The sequence below is a fragment of the Bufo gargarizans genome, chromosome 2 (genome assembly GCF_014858855.1).
Source record: "Bufo gargarizans isolate SCDJY-AF-19 chromosome 2, ASM1485885v1, whole genome shotgun sequence".
NCBI classification, from domain to species: Eukaryota; Metazoa; Chordata; class Amphibia; order Anura; family Bufonidae; genus Bufo; species Bufo gargarizans.
Window position 1 is genome coordinate 247999180 of NC_058081.1, and position 12768 is coordinate 248011947.

The 12768-nt window shown below is 39.3% G+C and overlaps 1 protein-coding gene across 1 annotated transcript in view; it reads left to right on the plus strand.

Moving 5' to 3' along the window:
- The window catches only part of SLC2A13 (solute carrier family 2 member 13), a 151396-nt gene that overhangs the window by 51911 nt on the left and 86717 nt on the right, over positions 1-12768 (plus strand). The window contains exon 3 of the mRNA XM_044276771.1: positions 8455-8663. Within this exon, the coding sequence (XP_044132706.1) occupies positions 8455-8663 (209 nt within the window). The remainder of the gene's footprint in view (positions 1-8454; positions 8664-12768) is intronic.

Consider the following 12768-nt stretch of genomic DNA (forward strand, 5'->3'; position numbering starts at 1 on the left):
ATACACAAGAGCCTCTTTCTTATTCTTTAATAATGGCCTATCCTGCAATAATTAAGCAAAGAAAAGAAGCCTGGAATGCTTCATTAATGTATCAGATTTCTTCTTGTCCAAAAAAGTGAACAAGTCTATGTTTTTATTTCAAATATAATTTCTGAAATTCACAAATCCAGCTTAATATTGCAAACAATATCCCCTATTTGTAATCCGCACAGAACTGACAGCTGCTTTGGCTGAGCTCTTTTACCAGACTGTTAAGTAACAATACACATGATGTTTCAGGGACCTTTCTCTATTTCTCAAGAGTGGTAATTTAGAGCTAAACTTAGCTTTAAGAAAGGGAACAATTAATCACAACTTCTTTCGCTTAGTACACTTTGTTCAGCTTTTGTGATATTTACACTGATCATAGCCTGTTCAACAGGATAACAAAATGTAAAAGTAGTAATAGTAGTACATTTAACCAGCACACTTCCTCGATAGTTATATTACACCCGTCAGTTGAAAGCTATTAAAGTAAACACTGTGCCAAAATACCAATTTTTTGTCACTTTGAGAAAATGAATATACAAAAACATGATTTTTTTTTCCCCCCAAAAATGCTTTATAATGTAAAACGGAAAAAAAAGAAATAAAAATAAACATATTTGGTATCGTCACGTCAGTATCAACCTGCTCTATAAAAACAACACATGATATATCCCAGTGATGGTGAACCTTTTAGAGACCGAGTGCCCAAACTGCAACCCCGAAACCCCCTTATTTATCGCAAAGTGCCAACGCGGCAAGTTAACCTGAATCCTACAGTCCAATATAGTATATCTTTCATGTACTTTATCATGTAGTAGCTATAATAGCCTGTCTACATTCAGTGCGCTGTCTGTGCTGTTCATGGTGCGTCCTGCGCTGATGAATGGCAGGAAAGGTCTAAGGCATATTGGTACACTCAGACTTTTTCCAGGGTGTGGGTGCCCACAGAGAGGGCTCCGAGTGCCGCCTCTGGCACCCGTGCCATAGGTTCGCCACCACTGATATATTCGGTCAGGAAAACGCCTTTAAAAACACAAAATAAAGAGTGCCAGAACAGTCATTTTGTGGTTACTTTGCCTCACAAAAAGCATAATATCGAGCGATCAAAAATTATTTGTACCCCAAAATAGTACTAATAAAACTGTCGCCTTATCCTGTAGTTTCCAAAATGCGGTCACATTTTGGGAGTTTCTACTTTAGGGGCACATCAGGGGATCTTCCATTTGGATCTCCTTCCCTTCTACGCCCTGCCATTTGCCCATACAGCAGTTTACAACCACTTATGGGATGTTAATGTAAACTGCAGAATCAGGGTAATAAATATTGAGTTTTATTTGGCTGTTAACCCTTGCTGTGCTGTGGAAATGGAAAAGCTTCAAAAGCTTTAAAAAAATTTAATTACATTTGCAAAATGATGACAACATAAAATGGATATTGGGAATGTTAAGTAATAACTATTTTATGGGACATCACGATCCGTACTAAAAGCGGAGAAATTCAAATTCATAAAATAGTGAACTTTTCCATAAATTTGGTATTTCTTTTTTTTTAAATAAATACCGGTAAAACATTATGACTCGGGTATACCACTAACATGAAGTACAATATATATATATATATATATATATATATATATATATATATATATTTATTGAAAAGGCAGATTTGCAAAATGTGGCTTGGTCCTTATGGTGAAAACTGGCTTGGTCTTGAAAGAGTTAAAGTTGTTATATGAGAATTATTAAAAGTAGCTGCAAGCAAGCTTTCCCTAACTAGTAGGGGTTGTTTCTGTTTGCAGATCTGCTTGGGAGGGTGAGGGGGGCCTTGATACACACTGCCCTCTGGGGTCTGGCTACACTTTACATTTAGAAGCATTATCAGCCTGACCATTACCATCTATTGTACAACAGAAACTTTGCTTTATATCTGTTAGATATTAATGATGTGATCTGCCATCATTGTTGCATCACTGCTATCTATTGCCCTACAATAGATAGTGAGGAAGACATCCTATGTGTGATATGCATTTAGTCTGAGCAGCCTGACGAGAAGGCTCATTGTTTAGCACCAGAAGATTTCTTTCATTACAAATGTATGCTGAGAACTTACTGTATAGTTCTGACCCTTCACCTTGGCAAACAGACCTATTTCACAACCCTGATTTCCTTACTATCCAATAATGTAAAAAAAAAAAAAAATTCCCTCAGTCCAAAAGTGCCGGAGCCTATTACAGACCTCTGTGCTGAAGATCTGGCCACCTACTTCAGGGGCTCCCAGCCCCTAAATGTCATTGATCCCTTCCCTACCACACCTTTCCTGGTTCACTTTCTGCATTCTACCCAGTCATAGAAGAAAAACTTCTCGCCCTACCACATGCACTACTGAGCATATCCCCTCGCACTTCCTCAAGTCTTTCTCCCCAGATTTTAACTACCCACCTAACCAAAATTTTCAAATACTCCCTTTCTTTTGGTATCCTCCCCCCTCAAACATTATGTCATTATTCTCGCCTATCCACTACATCTGTGAACTGTTGCTTGCGCGGACTGAGCTCCCATGACACTTCAGGGCCAGGCCTGAGTACATCTTCACAGCCTGGCCCTGTCAGTCATTGGTGGGGGTGCAGCATGAAAGACATTGAGCAGAGCATCTTGGAGCCACAAGGTGCAACACCACTGTTCTCAAGAATGGAACCAAGACAATGATGCTCCACTGTCAAGATCACATGTCTCGGGTGAATCGGTTTTATTGTGATGTATCTGATGACAGAACCGCTTTAAAGTGAACTTGTCATGTTGCTCACGATATCTGAGCTGCAGTCAGCAGATTATAGAACAGGAAGAGATGAGCAGATGGATTATATAGGTTTTCTGGGAATAGATTCAGTATGATCAGTTTTTTGTTCATTTAAATCTCTGCTCATTCTGGGCTTTGAAGTAAAGGAGGCGGTCCTATTAGTGATTGACAGCCTTCCCTCTACGACTGTGCATACAGAGATAGATGTCAATAACTGTTATGGCCGCCTCTTTCATTTCAAAACTCAGCGTAAGGGTCCATTCAGACATCCGTATGTGTTTTGCGGATCCGCACATCGCTGGCACACTCATAGAAAATGCCTTTTCTTGTCTGCAATTGCGGAAAAGAATAGGACATGTTCTATTTTTTTGCGGAACGGAAGTGCAGATCCGCAAATGCGGACAGCACATTTCGGCCCCATTGAAAATGAATGGGTCCGCGCCCATTTTACGGATGTGTGAATAGACTTTTAGCAGAGATTTAAATGGATGAATTTCAAGTTTTACTGAAAAATTTTCAATAAAACTATCCATATTTTCCGGCGTATAAAACGACTGGGTGTAGAAGACGACCCCAACTTTTCCAGTTAAAATATAGGGTTTGGGCTATACTCGCGGTATAAGACTACCCCTCCAACGCTATTTATTTTGGCATCAAGATCTGCAGGTAATTGTGCAATTTTCGTCTTTTGCCTCAGTACCATATTATGCCTGCTTTCCAAGAATCTAGTACACCAGGATCTGTTGCTGTGATCTGGGTTAGATTTGGCCCACTGTAGTGCAAACAAACATATTTTATTTTGTGTCACTACATAACGCAGTTATTATGTTCCATGGCAAAGTTTACAACTTTAGGTTTGAAACTGGCTTCATATTTCTTTCTTCTTGCTGGTAGAGCCATGTCGGGGTCTTGACTGTTAGCCATTTGTATACTGTACTGTATGTACTGGCACTATACTGTATGAACCGATGCAGATACTGGTGCTGTACTGTATGAACCGGTACAGATACTAGTGCTGTACTGTATTCACCACCACATGTATCTACTCCCCAGATAGACTCTCTGTTTTTTCACCACAGATAAGATGCACACCAAACTTCATTAGAGATCCGCCAACATTAGAATTGGCTGAAGTGCAGATGCTCCTGCTTCCCCCTGCCTTCCCTCAGAATCGCCAATCCAACCCAGTATACAACCACCAGCCAATCAAGGCAAGCGATGTACCGGTATTTTCTGTGCACACTGCATACAAAGTCTGCTCGAATTGGGTGGGTCGGCTCTCCCTGCCTGCCCAGCCTCCCCTGTCTTCAAGACGATCTGAGCGGTAGTACGCAATGTGATACTGCCGGCATGAGAAAACCACTGAGAGCAGGGAGAAGGGGCTGCTTCCGGAGCGACTGGCTGTGATGCAGCACACGGTGGCTCAGCTAGAGGGCGTCTGTCCCTGAAGCTGGAGAAGGACAGCTAGGTAGTAAGTTTCAGAACACCATATACTGGCATATAAGACGACACCCGCCGTATAAGACGACCCCTGACTTCTGAGAAAATTTTCATGTGTTAAAAAGTAGTCTTATACTCGGGAAAATACAGTATATATTCTGCTCTGTAACACTGGTAGATTACACTGCATTTTCATTGTGACAGGTTACCGTTAAGATCACGTCAAGAACACAACAGGCAATCCAAAAAGAGCAGAAAGAACCCAAGGTTAAGGCTAAAAGATTCACAGAAGACTTTACAAACAGCAAAAACCTCTGTTCATCATGTGCTCACTGTTAGAAACACACAGAACAAGAATGGTGTTCATGTACAAATGCCATGAAGGAAGCTGTTGCTGTCCCCAAAAAAGACCCATTTTCAACAATCAAAATGTTTCCTGAGACCAAATGGTTGTTCCATAATGCTTATGGGAAAATTTTCTAAGGACATATGAGACAAGAGTGGAATATTTATATATATATATATATATATATATATATATATAACCTTAAACCTATCAAGATGCTATGGCATGAACTGCTGAAAAGCTGTGCAACTCAGAAATATTGATGAACACATTTGTAGGGAGAAATGGTCCAACATTCCACCTCCATGTTGTGTGTATTATTTGCAGCTTCAGTGGACATTTGGTGGATGTGATTGCTGCTATAGTTTTATACTTATTTTCCCTGGACTCTGAATATTAACTCATGTACTCAGTAAAAGACATGAATTGTACAGACGTGTGTGTGTTATTTTTTTAGATTGCGTTTATCTACAGCTGTGACTTGGATAACAATCAGACCATATTTTATTAGTAATACTGGAACGTGAACAGTCAGTTCATAAAGTTGATCTGTTTGGAAGTGTAAGGATCTGGTGACTCTGACAAGGGCCAACTTGTGATAAGTACTAGCTAAGTACTGGTGTAGACCAGGTACAACCTTTCATGGCAACAGTATACACTAATAGTAGTGGCATCTTTTAGCAGGATATTGCTCCCAAACATACTGAAAAAATTGTCATATTTGAGGGACATGTCAGAGTTCAAGGTGGTGACTTGGGCTCCAAATTCCAATTGAATTCAACTGATCAAGCTTCTTTGGGATATGTTAAAAAACAGATCTGATCCATGGAGGCCCAATCTTGCAAACAGAACCCACAGAACAGAAAGGATCTGTTGTCAAAGTCTTAGTGCCAGATACCACAGAAAACCTTGTGGAGTCCATTCCCAAGTGGTCAGAGGAGTTTTGGCAGAATAAAAAAACACATCTTTAAAATCCAGCTATTCATCACATGCCATACAATACATAAGTGCTTATTGCATGTAATATATCTAAATAATAACTTTCTAAACCTTACCAAGTAGTAGTAATGCTAGTAAACCTGTGTATTGTTGTGATAAACAGCATGTCTGCAGTGGCATTTCAATACACCTCTTTATCATATGGCAATACATCCTATTTAAATGAGGCATGAATATGGATAACTGCCTACCCATGAGCAGAAATCCTTGTGACTCATTTATTTTGGCTTGTCTGCTTGGCATTAAAATATCTGTGCTGTGTATGAAACCCTATCTTTAATTTTTATGAAACCTTATATTTAAATTGTACATCATTGTAAATGTAAATCTTTTTAGAACAGGGGCTTGAGCATGTCTGACCTTGGTCTTCCCAAGCACCACTTTTGCCATCCTGATCTCATTATGCATGTACGTAGTTAGAAGTTAGATGCATGTGAACCTTCAAAAAATCACTCTAATAAAAGCTGCTGTATTTACCTTTTCTGCAAATCTCTGAATTTGACTAGTCCATTTAATGTACTTTAAAAAATTATATTTTGTTCTGGGTTAGGCAGTAGAAATATTCTCAGTTACAGAAGAAAATTAATGTTACCTTTGAAAGCTAATATAAGAAATGGCGAATATATATATGTATGTATATTTGCACAAAGTGCAACCACGATTAAGCAAATATATATGTATATTTGCACAAAGTGCAACCACGATTAAGCAAATATATATGTATATTTGCACAAAGTGCAACCACGATTAAGCAATTATACCAAAACAGGTGATTTTGATTTTCATATGTAGGTTGAAACACAGTCATTAACTGACAAAGAAATGGCTAAGTAAGAGACTTAAAACTGGGTGAGGAATAACCAAACTCTGCTACAAAGGTGTGGTTGTGGAAGACAGTTTCATGTTACAGGTCCTGCACCATGGCAAGACTGAGCATAGCAACAAGACACAAGGTAGTTATACTGCATGAGCAAGATTTCTCTCAGGCAACTATTTCAGAGCAGACTGGGTTTCAAGACATGGTCTTCAAACTTTTTTGAAGAGGCACACAGAAACTAGCAACGTTGAGGACCGTAGATGGAAAGGTTGATTAAGGGAACTTAATGCAGCAGATAAGACCCATCATGCTTACTTCCCTTCTAAATTGGAAGATCTGGCAGAAACCATTGGTGCCCCGGTACACTTATCTACTGTTCGGATTATTGACCTGCATTCTTAGGGTATTTTAACACATTTGTCTTTCTTCTCTTGAAAAAAAAACAACCGTTTTGTGGCATTTTTTTTTAACCAAAGCCATGAGCAGGTTCAGAAGGAAGGGAAATTTGATGGACTTCTACTTCTCCCTGCTGGATCTAGTTCTAGTTTTGGCTCAGAAAACGGCATCACAAATTGCAAGGTCTTCTCCCCAACAAAAAAAAATTGTGTGGAACCTCCCTTAAAGAGGTCCTACAAAAGTGTTTTATAAAATCTTTAGGAAATGAAGGTCGACATTGATCAGTAGGATTCTTCCACCCATCCACAACTAGTGGCAGCACTCTGCTTAGTAGTACATTCATTCATTTGCAGTTGTTAATGGCACCACAAAACCCCTTAGTGTCCCTCAAACAGCATTAGTAAAGAATACATGCACCAGCTTTGCCACTTTTTATGCAAATTTAAAAAGTATACAGTATGTATGTATGTTTCAAAGGGCTCGTTCAGATGGTGGTTTTTACTGTCAAAAAAACACTGGGGGTCGTTCACTTTAGATTCCTTGGATCCGCTCGGGACTTCAACAGGTGGCTGTCTGCATGCTGCCCTGAGAAGGGACAAGTCCTTTCTTGGCGCAGTCGCGTCTTTGAACAGTCTTTAAAAACAATTGGGAGGCAGGCACCACATGGTTGCTGGTGATAAAATTTCACTGGCAAATTCCACCGTTTGAACCGCCCCTTACAAGTCCTGAAACGCTGATGTAAGACTCCCCTCAGTGTTTCTTCATGCCGAGACATTTTGGGGATGGTCCTTTCTATTCCTCAAGGATAGCATTCTATTTTATTATATTTTTAACACTCTCTTATAACTTTCTGAGACTTGCGTTTGGTATCAGTAATTTCAAGTGTGTAATGATTTCCAGTTGTTGAACTACCAATTTTATTTCAGATGACCATGAGAGCTCATTCTTGTCCTAAAACACGTACCTGCATAAAACACTCACCAGGAAATATTTTATATTTTCTCAGTATCTTAAGTATATGAATTTAGTTCTGTCAAAATTTTATGTAGGCTTTGTCAAGTTCTAATGTAAAAGCAGTTTTCCGTAGAAAGCAAGGAACAATGCTCCTTACATCGCTCCTCCTTGCAAATGTATTTGACTAATTTGTGGTTTTATTGTAAACAATATGTAATCTGTGGTTTTATTGTAAACAATATGTTTTGAATAAGCGTAATCATTTAGTTATATATATAATTACTAATGATGTAGGTATGCTTATGAAAAATAACCTTTCTATGTTGTAATGTTTATAAGGATTGCTAAATGATAACAATAGCTTTACTTCGAGGAAATGAGGTTGAATGTTGTCTTGTTACACACCTTACATTTTAGGCTAGTTTAACACTAATTTTAAAATGTTTCATTAGGCTGTTCTGACAGAAGAACAGACCGCCAGTTTATTGTATCCGGCATGGCTAGTAGCAGTTTTTGCCCGGCCGAATCCCAGTACTAATGCTGCAAACAGGCCAGATCCCCGCTGGGATTATTGTATAATGCTACACAATGTTTTGCCATAGAACAGCAAAGTTACAAATATGTAGAATGTCCTCTAAAAATATTCTTATTTGTTTTCATCTTTCTCATTATTTTACAGGTACATGCTTGGCCTTTCAGCTATCCCAGCTATACTCCAGTTCCTTGGTTTTCTTTTTCTACCTGAAAGTCCACGTTGGCTCATTCAGAAAGGCCAAACGCAAAAGGCTAGAAGAGTTTTATCACAAATCCGAGGCGTTCAAACAATTGATGAAGAATATGATGGCATAAAGAATAGCATTGATGAAGAAGAAAAGGATGCGGGTGCAGGTATATATATATATATATATATATATATATATATTTATTTTTATTTTTTTCTTAAAGGGGTTATCCAACCAGGGCCCATCACACAGGTTATACTTACCATGCTCCCTGGCACTCACAACGCTCCTGATGCCTGCACAGCGGCCGTTGCATCTCCCCGTCGCACGGATCCTAGTGTCACCCATGACGCTAAGGAGGCTCATTCCCATTGCAGCCTGCTATTGGCTGCAACCCCTCTCCCCGTGTCGCTGGATGTTTTGATCAGTGCAACGGGGAGATGCAGCGATGCCCGTGCGGGGAGCAGGAGCGACGAGTTTACCGGGGAGCAAGGTAAGTATAACCTGTGTGAGGGGCCATGGCATTTTGGGGGGGAATTATAGGGGTTGGATAACCCCTTTTAATCCTATCGCTTATAGCAATACAGCCTATATTTAATTCAGAATACAGTGCAGTGTTATTTTTTGTTTCTGCTTCATGGATAATCCACAATTAATGTACATTCGTTAATGATTCCATACATTTTTGCACATTGTACCTTTTCTTGACTAGCAGAAGATTTCTGCAATTTACCGACGATAAAAGGCTTTAAAAGCTAGAAAGAAGCAGAATAAGAACAGGAAATTGACCTATAAAAAACTCCAGTGTCAAGGCTTTTTATCTCTAATAAAGAACATGCTTTACTGTTAACTTAGAAAAGGTCAATCTGCCAATTAGTCAGTAGTGGGAAAAAAGTTTGGTTGAATGCCAATAAAATTGATGGCCTTACCTCTTCCAGAAAGGCACAGTGCCATTTATCAAGCTACACAAGATCCAATAAGCTCAATGTGTATGGAAAAATGCTTTCGGACACAGGTGCTTGAAAAAGGCAGAGAAAGTCTAAAATTGAGTTTTCCCATACATATAATGCATGTAGCTAATTACAGGATTTCATGTGTAGTTAAAGAGATGCAACTATCATACAATGACGTTTTATTGAAATCCAGTACTGTTTGGACCTAAGAATGCACTTAGCCCAAATAAAAATGTAAAACTATAGTAATGCGCATTGCAATCCTGTGCAGTGACAACGCAATTTCCCAACATAATATTTTATAAGTTTAAGGCTACTTTCACACCTGCGTTAGGTGCGGATCCGTCTGGTATCTGCACAGACGGATCCGCACCTATAAATGCAAACGATTGTATCCGTTCAGAACAGATCCGTCTGCATTCTATGTAAAAAAAGTCTAAGTCTAATTGTTAGTCAGACGGATCCGTCCTGACTTTGCATTAAAAGTCAATGGGGGACGGATCCGTTTGCAATTGCACCATATTGTGTCAATGTCAAACAGATCCGTCCCCAGGCGGACACCAAAACGCTGCAAGCTGTTTTTTGGTGTCCGCCTCCAGATCGGAATGGAGGAGGAACCGAGCCAAACTGATGCATTCTGAACGGATCCGCATACAAGTATAAAGCGTCAATTTTCTTTGTGAACCAGCGATTATATTAAATGAGCTTTACAGCTTAGTGTTCATGAACACTTTTTAATTTACACCTACAGTTGCAAGAAAAAGTATGTGAACCCTTTGGAATTATATGGATTTCTGCACAAATTGGTCATACAATGTGATCTGATCTTCATTTACGTCACAACAATAGACAATCACAGTCTGCTTAAACTAATAACACACAAAGAATTAAATGTTACCATGTTTTTATTGAACACACCATGTAAACATTTACAGTTCAGGTGGAAAAAGTATGTGAACCCCTAGACTAATGACATCTGCAAGAGCTAATTGAAGTGAGGTGTCAGCCAACTGGAGTCCAATGAATGAGATGAGATTGGAGGTGTTGGTTACAGCTGCCCTGCCCTATAAAAAACACACACCAGTTCTGGGTTTGCTTTTCACAAGAAGCATTGCCTGATGTGAATTATGCCTTGCACCAAAGAGCTCTCAGAAGACCTACAATTAAGAATTGTTGACTTGCATAAAGCTGGAAAGGGTTATAAAAGTATCTCCAAAAGTCTTGCTGTTCATCAGTCCACGGTAAGACAAATTGTCTGTAAATGGAGAAAGTTCAGCACTGCTGCTACTCTCCCTAGGAGTGGCCGTCCTGTAAAGAGGACTGCAAGAGCACAGCGCAGATTGCTCAATGAGGTGAAGAAGAATCCTAGAGTGTCAGCTAAAGACTTACAAAAGTCTCTGGCATATGCTAACATCCCTGTTAGCGAATCTACGATACGTAAAACAAGAATGGATTTCATGGGAGGATACCACAGAGGAAACCACTGCTGTCCATAAAAAACATTGCTGCACGTTTTACAGTTTGTACAAGAGCACCTGGATGTTCCACAGCAGTACTGGCAAAATATTCTGTGGACAGATGAAACCAAAGTTGAGTTGTTTGGAAGAAATACACTATGTGTGGAGAAAAAGAGGCACAGCACACCAACATCAAAACCTCATCCCAACTGTGAAGTATGGTGGTGGGGGCATCATGGTTTGGGGCTGCTTTGCTGTGTCAGGGCCTGGACGGGTTGCTATCATCGAAAGAAAAATTAATTCCCAAGTTTATCAAGACATTTTGCAGGAGAACTTAAGGCCATCTGTCCACCAGCTGAAGCTCAACAGAAGATGGGTGTTGCAATAGGACAACGACCCAAAGCATAGAAGTAAATCAACAACAGAATGGCTTAAACAGAAGAAAATACGCCTTCTGGAGTGGCCCAGTCAGAGTCCTGACCTCAACCTGATTGAGATGTTGTGGCATGACCTCAAGAAAGCGATTCACACCAGACATCCCAAGAATATTGCTGAACTGAAACAGTTCTGTAAGAGGAATGGTCAAGAATTACTCCTGACTGTTGTGCACATCTGATCTGCAACTACAGGAAATGTTTGGTTGAAGTTATTGCTGCCAAAGGAGGTTCAACCAGTTATTAAATCCAAGGGTTCACATACTTTTTCCACCTGCACTGTGAATGTTTACATGGTGTGTTCAATAAAAACATGGTAACATTTAATTATTTGTGTTATTAGTTTAAGCATACTGTGATTGTCTGTTGTTGTGACTTAGATGAAGATCAGATCACATTTTATGACTAATTTGTGCAGAAATCCATATCAAGGGTTCACATACTTTTTTCTTGCAACTGTATATCATGCTCCAAAAAAACAAACAAAAAAAAAAATAGTATTTACAGAATATAACAAACTAAAAAAGGTGTAAACTTGTGACTGTTCTACATCATGGATAACAGAAAGTAGAGCAAAAGAAGAAGAAAACAGAATGGAAAATAGAAAGAATATGAAAAAAACATGTCAAATGTGATAACATTTGTGTCATTCTGTGTCCTCCAGCCTATTTAGAAGCCAATTGTCTAATTGGGGCGGATCCAATGTTCTGCTATAAAAGTAGTATTAGTTCACTATAAAAACCCTATTGATAACCCATCTACACTTATAGGGGGAAATTTATCAGTATCTCTGCACCAAAAAGCAGAAAAGTGTGGGGGTTTTAGACATTGCTTGCCACTTCTCTAAGTAGGGAGTGATGTGGGACCGTTGCAGGAGGCCCATCAGATTTAACCTATGCGAAGAAAGCAGCATAGATTATAGTGGAAATCTACACCAGTTCCTTTGGTGGTGTGAATCTCCACCTTGGCACATGGACCTTCACAGATGGCCCACAAATATCAGGAGGAGTGCAACTCTTAGTTAATTAATTGTGTTGCATAAGATGCCAACAGGGGAGAAATGAGACTCATAGCATCCACCTCTGGTAAAAATTGGTTATTTTTGTAACAAATACTTAAAATTAATCTACATTTGTACTGCCAAAAATATATTCTTAGTTGACAATGAGATTGTCTCTGACATAACATTGACACCAGTATTGGTCAGAAAAGATATGCTTTGGCTAGTCTGGCTGGGGATAAGTACCGTCTAACTTGTAATTTGCAAATAGACGTTATATAGTTTTTGCATTGAGTATATTTTCTGGAGCAACTTAAAGGGAATCTGTCAACATGACAATGGAAAGTGATCGGAAAGCAGCCTGTTATAGAGCAGGAGGAACTGAGCAGATTAAGGAGTTTTGAGGGAAAAGATTCCGTATAACTTG